The sequence below is a fragment of the Struthio camelus genome, chromosome 19 (genome assembly GCF_040807025.1).
Source record: "Struthio camelus isolate bStrCam1 chromosome 19, bStrCam1.hap1, whole genome shotgun sequence".
Taxonomy (NCBI): Eukaryota; Metazoa; Chordata; class Aves; order Struthioniformes; family Struthionidae; genus Struthio; species Struthio camelus.
Window position 1 is genome coordinate 9,813,079 of NC_090960.1, and position 12,777 is coordinate 9,825,855.

Below are 12,777 nucleotides of genomic sequence, written 5' to 3' on the forward strand. Positions count from 1 at the left end.
TAAAACAGAGCATACGTGATTTTTTTTTTCAAATTCTCAATTAAATGGGAACTGCCAGAAACGTCTGAAGTGTTGGAGCAAACGCAGGTTAATTTTATAAAAGAAAAAGAAAAGATGATACAAACATCTGCTCTGAAGAATGAAACCTAATTGAAGTAGAAAACCTGGGAACTGTAGGGCTAACGTTTAAGGCTGCCAGGTACATTCAGATATACGCATACACTGTCTGAGGCTCAGGACGAATCTGAAAACTGTCATCTGTTTGAAGGAACTCATGCAGCTAACTTACAAGTCTCATTTACAGGAGGAAGCCGAAATCTTGAAAAGCACGCATTATGTGGGAAGAAGATAGAGATGGAAGCAGTGAATAAAACAGCTTTATTCAGAAACTAAGCCATCGTTAAGCACACGAGTGGGAAAGCCTGTTGTCCCGTTTTAATTTTCTGCACTACGACATTAAAACGTAGCTCATTTCCTCTGATGCTGGAACCCTTTAAGCGCATTAACAAAACAAGCACAAATAAACAACAGTTTTCATTATTAGCAGGGATTCCACTAGATGCTACCTCTGCAAAGCAGAAACAGCAGTAGAAAATGCCAAATAATTTCATTTCTCTGCCCAGTGCAACATATCTTTAGCAAGCAGCTCACTGCGAAGACGCCATTTTATCAAACCTGAAACGCAGCCAAACGCTCAGGACGCTGCGCTGCTGCTCTCTCTCTGAAATGTTATGTAATAAATTGATTTAGCAGAAGCAGATGCTATTTGCTCAGGGTTAGGGTTACTTTTTTTTTTTTTCCCCTTTCTTTTTTTTTTTCTTTTTTCCTTTTCCCCTTTTTGGCTCTAAAAAAGGGCTGACGGGTAATAAAATACCTGCAGAAAGGAGCCGCCCAACCATCCTAGGAGACGCTACATTGTGTGCAGAGCTGTTGCTACTCCTGCCTCTACGTTCTCCAGGGCTCTCAGCTTCAATATGTCGGCTGTGTACAGTGTGAGCCTCATCCTGTCGAGCTGCCAAGAAAATCTCTCTGTGCAAGCGTGCGCCCAGACAACCTGCGAGCGCGGTCGGGCCTCGGCTGCACTGGCTGTGGAAATGCCCTCTCGCCGCGCAGCCCTCCTCCCCCTTCCCCTCGCTGCGCGCCTGAGCGCCAGGTTAAGGTATCAACAGAGTAGGATTTTTAAGCTTTGCTTATCTAATTGCAGCTGACACTAAACCGATCTTCCTTCCTCTTTAAATTCTTTCGACTGTCACAAAACATTTTCACTGCAGGACCTAGCTGCAATTAGCACCGTAGCTGCTTTTCGTCTGCTTTTTGAAAGTCAGCCAAAAGAACAAACCGCATTTTGCCGATTGGCTGCGCGCACACAAATTCCTGCCCCCTTCGCGGCGGCGGCGGCGTCCTCCCCTCTCTCCACAACAGCTCCAGACGCTTGGCAATACCGGCGGGGGCCGCAACGTTCGGAGCAAGTCCCATCTGTGTATTGGCACGCTGCCAAATTCTTAATTACTTCCCTGCCTCTATCTAAAACAGATCCACGCAGCGAACATGGGAGCACATTAATCAAAGCCGCTGCTGTTTATAAACGTACAGAGCCGCTGCCCAAAACAATGCATCGCGGCTCGAGGTGCTTTCTGCTCACGCAGAAGAGGGGAAAATCTTTTTAAAGCTGCAGGCTGGGGACCGCTGGTTATCTTTAGGACGCATGAACATAGCGGGAAAAGAAGGAAGGAAGAAAACAGCTTAACATTGTCAGGGTGCACGTAACATTGTAAGTTATACGAGAAGCTACGTAGAGAACTTGCACCAATGCAGATATAAAAACCTTAAAGGATAATTCACACACACCCTTCCAGGATTTCTACCACACTCCTTTACAATTACTTCTCCTTTCCTTTCCCTTCCTCCTATCTGTCCCAAATACATACTAATTACACAGTGAAGGGAGCACCTTTTAAATTTGCTGTTTCGACTCCTGTCCGGTGTTCATCTGAGCAGCTGTGTCCCTTTACGCCGGATCGCACCTAACTGAGGTCGCTGGGAAGCTTTCCTGCACTCTCAGAACTGCTGCCGCTTCGCTCCCAAAGTGCAATCGCTGGGGCTGTTGTGGGCGCGGGAACAGGTCCACTAAAGTACTCCGGAAAATAGTAAGTTTCCTTCTGGAGACATTTATTCTCTGCTTCTTTGCAATAACCTCTCAATATTGGATGGATGCAACCTCATTTTAAAAATAACACAGGAACCAGGGGGGGGGGGGGGGGGGGGAAACAAACCTTTTGCTTGCTTCTGTTCCATTCAGCAAACCTTTTCAAAGGCAACCCTAAATTAAGTTTGAGATTCACTTCTGCAAAAACTTTGAAGTTAGAATACTGTTGTGGATTATTATATGCCATTAATATCAGTTATACACGACTGAAGTTTTCATTAGTTAAAAATATATGTCACAACTGTAAGAGAACCTATGACATTCCCACGTTTCTTGTAACTTTGTTATAAACATGGTAAACTTCTCCTGAAATCTGTTTCAATATATGGAGGCAGGTGCTCATAAACGGCACCTAATCAAGGGGAATACATTTACCAGACCAGGATATGCAAGACGACAATGCGGTTTAGATACCGAAGTTTGGGGACAAAATAAAGCACAGTTCCCACTCCAGTGGCTGCTGCAATGTCCAGCAGACCCTTTTGTGCACTCCATCTTCTAGCAATCTCTGCAGAACATGTGCCCGGTAAAATTTGAAAGTGCGATTTTCAAAAGCTATGGTAAGAAAGCAGAGATCTCTTCTGGAAATTGATGGCTCTCCAACTAGCCTACCTCCTTATAGATAATGGAAGACTAGAACAGGGGATTCAAGAGGTTATGCAGACCATTCACCTGATTTAAGCAACTAGCCTTGATACATGCTAAGCGATGTTTGTCCAACCTCCCAGGACAGCCCTCCCACAGCGGAGATTTCATACACTCGTAGAGCGTTCGTTCTGTCTCACTTCTTAGATATCTTTAGTATTGGAAAGATTTTCCTAAAGTCTAATTTTAATCACCCTGCTGAAATGTTAGTTGTTTTTTTTTTTGAACCATCACAGGCATATGGACCACATCATTTGCTTCTTTGCAGCAGCCTTTTATGCATTTTTGCATTTATAACTCCACACAGTCTTCTCTAGACTTAGGCAGCCCAAATTCCTTCACTCCTTGCAAAGTCTTGTTTTCGAGATCTCTACTCATTCCTGTTACATTCCTCTGTTCTTTTTCCAGTTAATTCACCTCCTTTTGAGAGCACAGTACCCAAAACTGGACTCGATGTTCTATTTTGAGGCCTTATCAGAAATGAACAGAGTAAACTCTTCATGGAAAACTATGTTTTTTTAAGCCTCAGTATGTCTGTCGTCTTCTCAAATAGTATGACACTGTTAATCAGGTTCACCCTGTGACCAAGTCCAGATCCATTTCTGCAACGTGATACCCAGCTAATCATATTTGTGTACTCAACTGCTCCTGCCAAAGTAAAGAACCTTTCCCTTTTCTTTGTTTTTTATTTGAACAATTATCTGATTTTATCATCATTATTCCATACTGTAATTCTGTCTGACAGTTGCCTTGCAATCTTTTCTAGTCTGGTATCATTCAAAAATTTAACGAGGGATGATGTTTATAGCCAAATGACTGATGCTAATATTGAAGAGTACAAATCTGCAACCTCACTTGAAACTTTCTCATTTTGCCAGCAAAGGATTGACAGCTACTCTCTGTCTACAGCCTTCTGAGCAGCTATGACCCAACTTATCATAGTCTCCTCTTATACTCTCCACTTATTTACAACACCTCTTTCCATAGTTTATAAAGTCGACTTATAAAGCTATATAAAGTCGACTTCAGGACATTATTTTCCCTCCCATTTCGCAAAGGCTGTTGCACTGTGCAAACAGGGAACTGCTCTCCTTTGACATGATTTGCTCACAACAAATCATGTTGTCTCTTTATTCATCTCTTCACAAAATTCTACGTGGTAGAAATAGCTGTTCTGCTTATTTGTCCTCATATCCGTCTAGAAGGTTAAAATGACCCACAACTCCCCAGTTTCTTCTTTCTCCCCATTTAAAATCAGTTGTTATATTTTCTCTTTTCTACTCGAGACTTCGGAAGAACGCAAATGGGCCAGACCGCTGCAACTCATCCTTAGTACTGTGAATTTCATCAGATCCAGCCAATTTGAAAACATTTTATTTCCTTAAGTATGTTAACTCACTCTAGCCTTACTTCTAAGTCAGTCATTGGCTCACAGACCAAGGGAAAACGCATTTAAGGCACTGTCGATACCATCCAGCAATGGGTCTCCCTGCCGATCAGGCCAGTTCCCTTGGTCTTCCTCATTACTATTAACAGACTCAAGAAAAAGTTGTCTTTCTGTTCTTTATTTTTTCTTAAAGAAAGAATTTTCTTTGTTTAAGATTTGTTTTTTACAGTATCACATCTAACAATTTCCTGAGTTGCATGAGTTGTATGAAACTACTGCCTTTCTCATCCTCCTTAGGATGACACTCTTAGTCCTGGTCACTTTGATCTTAGCTGCTTTCAACCTCTCACTTCTCCACTAGCAGAGACAGGTCCTGCTACTTGGTCTCTTTGCATCCTTTCTCAGGAAACTCCCATTTGCACACTCTAAAAACTTGCTGGAGTGTGCGTCTCCCGACCTTTTTTCCCCCGGTAGGCACCTGGGCTTTCTGCTTATCCGGCTACCACTAAATCACAGCCTTCTACAGTAGAACCACAAACAGGAGACAGATCTACTGATTCCAAAGGAAATACAATTGCGATTAAGTCATGCTGCTTTTGCACAGTCATTCTCTTTGAAGATGAGGACAGCAAAAATATAAAGTAGTGTCAGTTATTTATCCTTTCACAGATTTCTATTTTTCCTTCTACCAGTAAAAAATTCTAATTGCTGTCAAATAGATTTGGAGCAGCAGATTTATTTTTCATGCTCTGCTGCCCGACGTCAGATAATGTACACAATACACAGAAATTCTTTCCAAAGATTAGTTTGCTCATGAGTTTTTCTGCAATCACTTTTCATTCATAATGCTCGTATTTATGCTACACAGAGGCTGCTATTTCTCTATATTCAAAGCATTATGTGGAATTTTTGAAAATTTACATAGGAGAAAAATACCTTTAGTAGCCAAGACTTACTTTGCAAAGACTTCTCTCATTGCAATATATTTCAGAAAATATTAATCACTTCCGAGTACCTGTTCCAGACAGTATCTGCTGGCTAGCTCTCATCTCCATGCTAACTGTTGTATTTCCTTGCTTGCAACCAAGCTTTCTGATTTCCTTTTGTCTAAACACCTATCTGTCACCAATGACCTTTAATAACACTGCCTGATTTCCTGGGGCATGTGTTGGACAACAATCACTGCCAACTTCTAAAAAGCCCTGTGAGAAAAGAAAAAAAAGAAAAAAAACAGAAGAAACATAATAGCCATCCACATAACCTCTGGTGGTACTTGAACGTTCTGTTACAATGGTAACTCAATGACACTATCAGCAAAAAGGTCAATCAAAACAAAACATTAGTAAAGTTACAAACTTTTTTTTTTTTTTTAAACTAATGGTATAACATCAAATTTGATCCCACTTTTACTTAGCCACACTGCAGAAAACTTGTGTATAGTGATAAGATGTACATTGAACTGCTATTCAAATTATGGCCAACACCTAGTCAAGCGATGTAAAAACTGAACACTGTTGGGAGTGTTATTGCAGCTAAGCACGATATATTTGCTATTTATGGTTATCTTAACATTTGCAGAAACAGTAGAAATAGCCAGTTCTGCTATTTACAAAAAACACCAACATGTGAGTTCCTTCATTCAGGATCAACAGCCATTGTATAATAACGCACATCTTCAAGGTATTGTGTAATAATACCGGGGGGGGGGGGGGGGGGAAGGGAAAAAAAGACCATTCTGCTTTATCTAAATCTTTAGTCTATAACTGGTATTTGCTCATTTGGATGACTAATAGATAAACTTCTATTTGATTCCAGTAGGAGATCAATTTTAGAGACCCTTCACAAGAGAATTTCAGCTAAGAAAAAGCACAATGTTTATACTTCATTCCTGGTTTCTGAGTATTTATTGCTTCCTTACCAAGGCATAACCACAAAAAAAAAGGGAGGGGAATGAAATTGTTAGTAATGATTTTTTAAAACGTTTTAAAAAAAACATTGTTCACGTAAAATCACAGGTGGATCTCAACAATTTATAAAATTTTTGTTACTATCAGAGAAACAGCAGAAACTTTTCCCTCTGTATTTTATGCATGTTACCCTTCAGCTTGCCTAAAATTAAACCTAAGAAAGATATGACCAGGCCAAATCAGATAAATATTTTAGGCAAAAAAGGTTTTTAAGACTCCTTACATTACCTGAACACAAATACTTAATTTAGGGCTAGTACAGTACACGGAGATGACATTTTCAACTATTCATTTTCCTCCCTAAAATATTAGAGCAATATATAAAAGAATATCTGTCTCATATGAGAACATTATTTCCATCATCTTTCTGAAAACTGCTTAGTTCTCCAGACTGATATTTAAATTATACCAGGATCAAGCTATATGGTTGCTATCCAAAGTCCATAGTCAATAAGGGGTTTTTTCCATCCAATGTAACTATTTACCGTATAAGTAACCAATAGAGGATGGCATTTCATTATTAGCAGAGAACACAATTTGTTTTCAAGCTCAATACATACAGGACACAGCTATAATTTTATCTTATGATTAACATTTCAATCATTACAGACAAAAGAACATGTTTACAAAGGACTCAAAAGAAAAGCAATGCAATTTTTGAAAAAAATTTTTTTTAATCCTTTAACTTTCTAAGACGACAGACAAAGATATCCTGAAAATGGAATTGCAGAACATGGGCATAAACAGATAAAGTTCAGCTACTAAGTTCCACAGAGGCAGTTTTCATGTGTTTTATTTGTTAAAAATCAACCTGTTTACCAGTCTTCCAGAAAACTAGGCTAAATCTTATTTCACACTCCTGAAATAAGACTCTATCCACATGCCTCACAACCGTGTTTGCATACACGTGCCTCACCTACAGCAGTCACTGGGTAGAATAAGCTAAACTATGAGCAATTGTTCAAACACGCATTCAGCTTGAAGGTCACTACTACTTTGTTAGATCTGATGAAAGATCTGTTTGTTAAAGCCTTTCTGCATTTCCCAACGATATTAACTGGTTTTAGAAGAGATATTACCTCTCCCAGCAAACTTTTCTCCAAGTTTGTCTCTGTAGATACACTATATAAGCGTATAAAACCACTCTATTAGAAGGAACTCTGACGCAGAACACAGCTGAAGGGTAGGAAGTTAGAGTACGGCAGGAGAAAACATATTATGAGATGATTTTAACAATAGGGTATTTTATCTTGCTTCCCAGAAAATTCTCCAAAACAAGATTAATACAAATGTACTTAACATAAACAGAGCGAACATGCTACACAATGGTACTCAGCAACTTTTAACTGCCTGCAACATTTACTTCAAAACGCACATAACGTGCCACAACCATGAATATGCAAATTGCGGCCAATGAAATTTTGAAACACGAAATAAAACTTCCAGCTTCATAGAAAAAGTGAAAAAAGTTCAGCACGGAATCTGGCATCGGCTCACAGCGGGAAAATAATACGTCTCTGTTACTGCTGTAAAATTCTCACTTCCCACAAAACAACAAATACAGCAGATTAAAAAGTGTAACTCTTCAGCTTCCACAATGACGGTGCGTTCTACGTTATTTTGACTACTGTATGAATTACCTGCTTTAATTTCTTTTTAGACTTTGGAAACATATGTTACTGATCAGTTCCACAAAATACTCTGCACTTTTTTTGTATGACGAGTAGAAGTTCCCTCCTAACTCCTGCAGGACGTGGGACATTTCTGCTGAGCTGATGGATGTTGGTTTCACAGTGCTGAACTGCTGAAAAGTGAAAGGCATCTTCAAGAAAAACTGATTGCTTCTTCTGATCTTTGTTCTTAAAACCATTTAAACACAAAGTGGTTGTCTAGAGACTACTGGACAAACTTCACAAATTGTGAAGAAACAAACGAGAAAATATTGCTTGTTACTCTTGCTCTCCCATGCTCGTTTTCAGAAATTAACTTAATTCTTTCAGGTCACATGGCAAAAGAAGCATTCCAGCAATGCCTCGCTTCAAGGAGGCAAGTTAACTATTCGCCACATACGTTGGAGTTAGTGGAAAAAATGGAGAATGAAAAGAATACAGAAGGGCTTTGTGTGTCAAGAACAGGCTACGAAGCTCAACTCTGAAGTTCTGGACAAATGACAATTCTGTAGAAAATGCTCTAAAGTACTACAGAAATTAATTCTTAATAGTTACCAATAAATAAAAGACTATTTCAAAGGATACGATTTCTAAAAGATTTCTATTTTATGCAATTTGAAAAATTTTATTTTCTACTCTTGCCTGTTATTCTAGTTCATGTTTTACAGATTACTTTAAGAGAGAAACAAAAAAATCACTGCCCTAATCCACTTCACTGATATTGCCAAATGATAAAAGCCTGAGAAAGAATACATTAGGGGTCATTAATTCTTACTTTCCCTACATTGGCAGAATATCCTTTTTAATGCATGACATTGCATTTAGAGTTCTGATAAGTGTTTTGGATAGGCCAAGGCAGTAGATAACAAAGACTGATGATAGGAGAATACAGAGATACAGTAGCGAGATTTTTACAGTGAAGAGACTGGCAATGCCTTTCTAACAGCCTTCCTGTAACCATCTGGATGGTTATATACAGGTCCTGGAAGCAAAGTGGCTGTATAATTTGAAGTTAACTATATAGGAATATGACACTTAAAAAAAAAAACCCAAAACAAAACAAAAAAACACTCCTAGAGATTAACTTCTGGACGCAAGATGCTCATTTACAATGATCGTGGCTCTCTGATTAATACCAAGTCATGCGCTGAAACAAAGCTACCACTGCTCATCACGCACGCAAAGGATTCAGGTCTGGAAACTTGCTTGGACAGAATCCAGCGTGGGTCCAACGAACTCGGGCAATCAGGTTATCAGAGTGAGAAAGCCCCCCAGAACGATGCTTTATTCACTGTGTCTCAACTCCAAAGAATTCTAATGGGAACAACGTTCATGGAGCAATTGCTCAGCTCACACTGCAGATGCTGCTTAGACAGACAAAAATACCTGTGTATTTCCGCATCGGGCCCTACTCGCATTCTTCCGGACAACTAATAAGAGCATCTTTCTTAATGTTGAGGTTTTCTAGGTCATGACAACATTCACGGGGGGGGTTCTTGCTCTTCTCAGTTTAGTACTGCATTATATGCACAAAAATATATGATTTTACATGAACACACATGATTAGACCAGAATTGTTCCATTATGTTGTTCCTTCCTTTTACTTCCCTGGAGAACTTTTACCTCCAATGGCTTTTTAGTAAATGAAACATGCAGAGAGCCAGAGATATATACTGAAAGGAATATAGTCCTTAATAGCAATAAAATGAGGAAGCAGAAGAGTCTCCTTCTGGCAAAGTACTGCTCACTCAGAATCTTCATTTAAAAAAAACCTTTATCTTCATATTCGCAAAAATATCAACTAGTTTGAACTAAATTTCATCAAAAATTCATAGCTTAAGTGCTGGAGGTTTTCAGGACTTTGAACATATACATCTCAAGAGAGATAATGTACTGCTCTGTGGAAAGAAACTGAGGTGTAGGGTGAGAACACTCTGTGCCTGCGAGTCCCATCTGCTCCTATCACTACAGAGGTGTCTAAAAAAAGAAGAAAAAAGGAAAGGAGCCCTTGGAAGGCAGAAATTCTCGTTGAGGTTAACAGTTGCTTAAATCGTAACAGCTGAAAAGGTTTTGGCCTTCCCTGGATACTCTTCTTACTACCTTGATGTTTATGCTCACTGAGGTGAGGACGACGCCAGCATGAGAGATCAATTTTGAAGAATAAGACTGACAGCATATGTATTTCACGGCTGCAGAGGTGTCTCAGGAGTGAGATAAGCCATGTTCCTCTCTCAGCTGCACAAAGCAGCCAGGTGCACAGCTGTTGTGGTTAGAAACCGAGCTAGATCTATTACTTTTCTCCTTTAACTGTTCTTAGCTAGGAAAAGGAACTGACGCTCCATCTGCTGGAAAGAGAAACAAATGAGCTCTACTGTGCAACAAGCTCTTTTCTATGAGGAAGACATAACCATGTAAGTCGCAAAACAGTCTCTTGCTGTCAGCAGATGAAAAAAGCAGCCAAGTATTTAGCTTGTCCAAGAATCTCTTCCGTACTCCAAGAACTGCGATACGGATCTTCATTCAGGTGCCCCTTTCCTGCTTTCGTTTTGACCTTACATGAACAAGAACCTGACAATTTTGACTTTGTGCAATAACTGCAACCTGTTAAAAACAAACCAATGCTTTCCATAAATACTTTATAACAAAGCTGACGGGAGTTAACTCTTTTGCACAGTATGGAACATAATATGAAGCAAAAAACCTGCTACCCTGCTGCTCCTACTTTTACTAGTTTCTACCATATTCGGAGTTTTCCAACAGTCACAGAAAAGTAGCAAAAGAATAAGAAAGCAAACTAATTCAGCTGTGAAAAACATCTGATGATAGCTGCCAGGCTGAAAAAATACAGAAACAAATGCTTACTTGATAAAGCAAGTTAAAAAAAGGAGTCAGGGAAAGAGAAGTCTAAAACCTTAAAGTACAAACGCATCTGAGAAGATGAAAGTTCAGAGAGCCAGTATCACACTCTCACAAGCTAAGTTCTTTTATGGATTATGCTGTGATTTATGGTGAACTCTGCTTTATGATTTACAGCCTGTTTCTTCAAGATCAGATAAAGATGTTTAGATATGCCTGTGCTGCCGCTTAGAATAACAGCCAGCCTGAGCCACTTGAGTTGGACGTCCTGCTTCTATCATATAATTAGATATTAGATTTCTGAAAACACACTAATAATAAACATTTAAATATCGATCTCTCATAGAGAATATTAGTCTGATAGTTAACAAATATCTCTATATCAAAAAGAAGCTGTAAATGCCAGCTGCCTTCCCTGCTGAACTGTGATTTGTAAATAAGAGGATGCGAATGATACTCTAAATGGTAGGAATAGATTACTTCCCATGCCATCAAAGCTGAGCGCTTGAAAAAGCGGTATTAGAAACTCTTCCCCTCCCCAAATAAAAAACCTAACACTGAAATAAATATACAATTGTTTTATTTTGCCTTTTTGGATTTGTGTTCTTGGGGAGTACTTCAATCACACTTTCGAATGGGTCCTGATAACCGTAAAAGCTGTAATTTCTGCAAGACAGCTGATTTTCTTATCTAACTAAAACTTCCTAAGGACAATACCAAATAATTCACTCTCTGCATTCAGTAATTCTGCAGTAGCTCTCTCCTGTGCTTACTCTGAGGTTTTTCCCTGTCAGAGTTCAGTGCCACGGGCAGCAACCATAGCAAAGTTAGCAAAAGATTCACTTATGTCCGAAGGGGAAAAACTGCAGACAGTGATGACCATCCAGAAGGCGATGTATACCAGTTAATCTTCATTACAAAAATAAAAATTGCAAGATCTCTAGCACAAAGGGGTAAATAAGAAGAGAGCTGCTGCTTCTCTTCTCATTAGCAGCCACAGAAGAAAGGCAGCCGAGACACCTATTCCTCTATACGCTACACCCAAAAAAGATGAGCTCCTGCTTCCATCACAGATGGACAGAGTGAAGTGGTAGAAAGGCCTAAGATATCGAACTACTTTTCCCAAAATATTATTTTTCTAACCTGAGAATAACAACGGAGAGCGTGCATGTACAGGTACAAAAGTGTTACAGCACAACATAAGCAAAGTTCACATTTTTGATTTACACACAATTATATACAAAACACCCTTTAAAGGACATTAACATTGCAAAGACAGACAGCTAAAGATTTGGAAATAGCAAACCAGTGATGTTTCTGAAAGAACGATCAGTAAAGGAACAGTCACGTTGCCTGAAGACAGTAACCTTTATAACTACCAAAGAAACAGAAAAAGCACCTGGAAATAGACCCCACGGATCTAAGCATCTAAATGAACGGGAGAACCTTTAACCGGATGCTAGAAATGACCTATTATATCCATTTTCACACTGTATAGCAAACAGAGCAGCAGCAGACCCTTCACTTTAAATGCTGCCATATTAAGACAGCCCTTAGCATCCCCTCAAGATTTTGCAAGAGCAGCGCTCACGGCGAAAGGCACAACCGCACGCAGAACGGGCTCGAGACCCCCGCGCGCTTCAGCTCTTACCTGTTTGGGTCTTGCTGGGATGATGCTGTCCGCCGGCTCCCGGCTGCGGAGGAGGACTCGCCCCTGCTTGCCCAGGCCCTTGTGCTGGGCTGGTGCCAGTCAGAGTCCCCGCGGGCAGTGGCTGACCCCTCTTTAAGAGCTGCTTCTGTTCTTGCTGGCGGAAGCGGGGAGGCACCTCGCGAGGCAGGTAGCGGGACGCAGCCGGCTGCTGCCCACTCGCAGGTGCCCGCTTGCCATTGCTGCTGTTGGTAATAGTGCTGGTGGAAGTACTGGTACCGCTACCGGCAGGTTGGGGCTGGCTTAAACTGGTCTTAATAGGTTCTGGCACTACGCAAGACAAAACAAAACAAAACGAAACAAGAGTTTTCAGATTAGAAAGAAATAATTTAAAAGGC

At 40.1% G+C, this 12,777-nt stretch overlaps 1 protein-coding gene across 12 annotated transcripts in view; it reads right to left on the reverse strand.

The window, feature by feature from the left end:
- Positions 1 to 12,777, reverse strand: part of TNRC6C (trinucleotide repeat containing adaptor 6C) — a 357,433-nt gene that overhangs the window by 50,249 nt on the left and 294,407 nt on the right. For 11 of the 12 annotated variants that reach the window (XM_068914208.1, XM_068914209.1, XM_068914215.1 and 8 more), the window contains one exon: positions 12,383 to 12,709. In XM_068914208.1, coding sequence (XP_068770309.1) covers positions 12,383 to 12,709 — 327 coding nt within the window. Of the gene's footprint in view, positions 1 to 874; positions 1,035 to 12,382; positions 12,710 to 12,777 lie in introns of those variants that run through there. The other variant, XM_068914217.1, reaches the window with a different exon arrangement.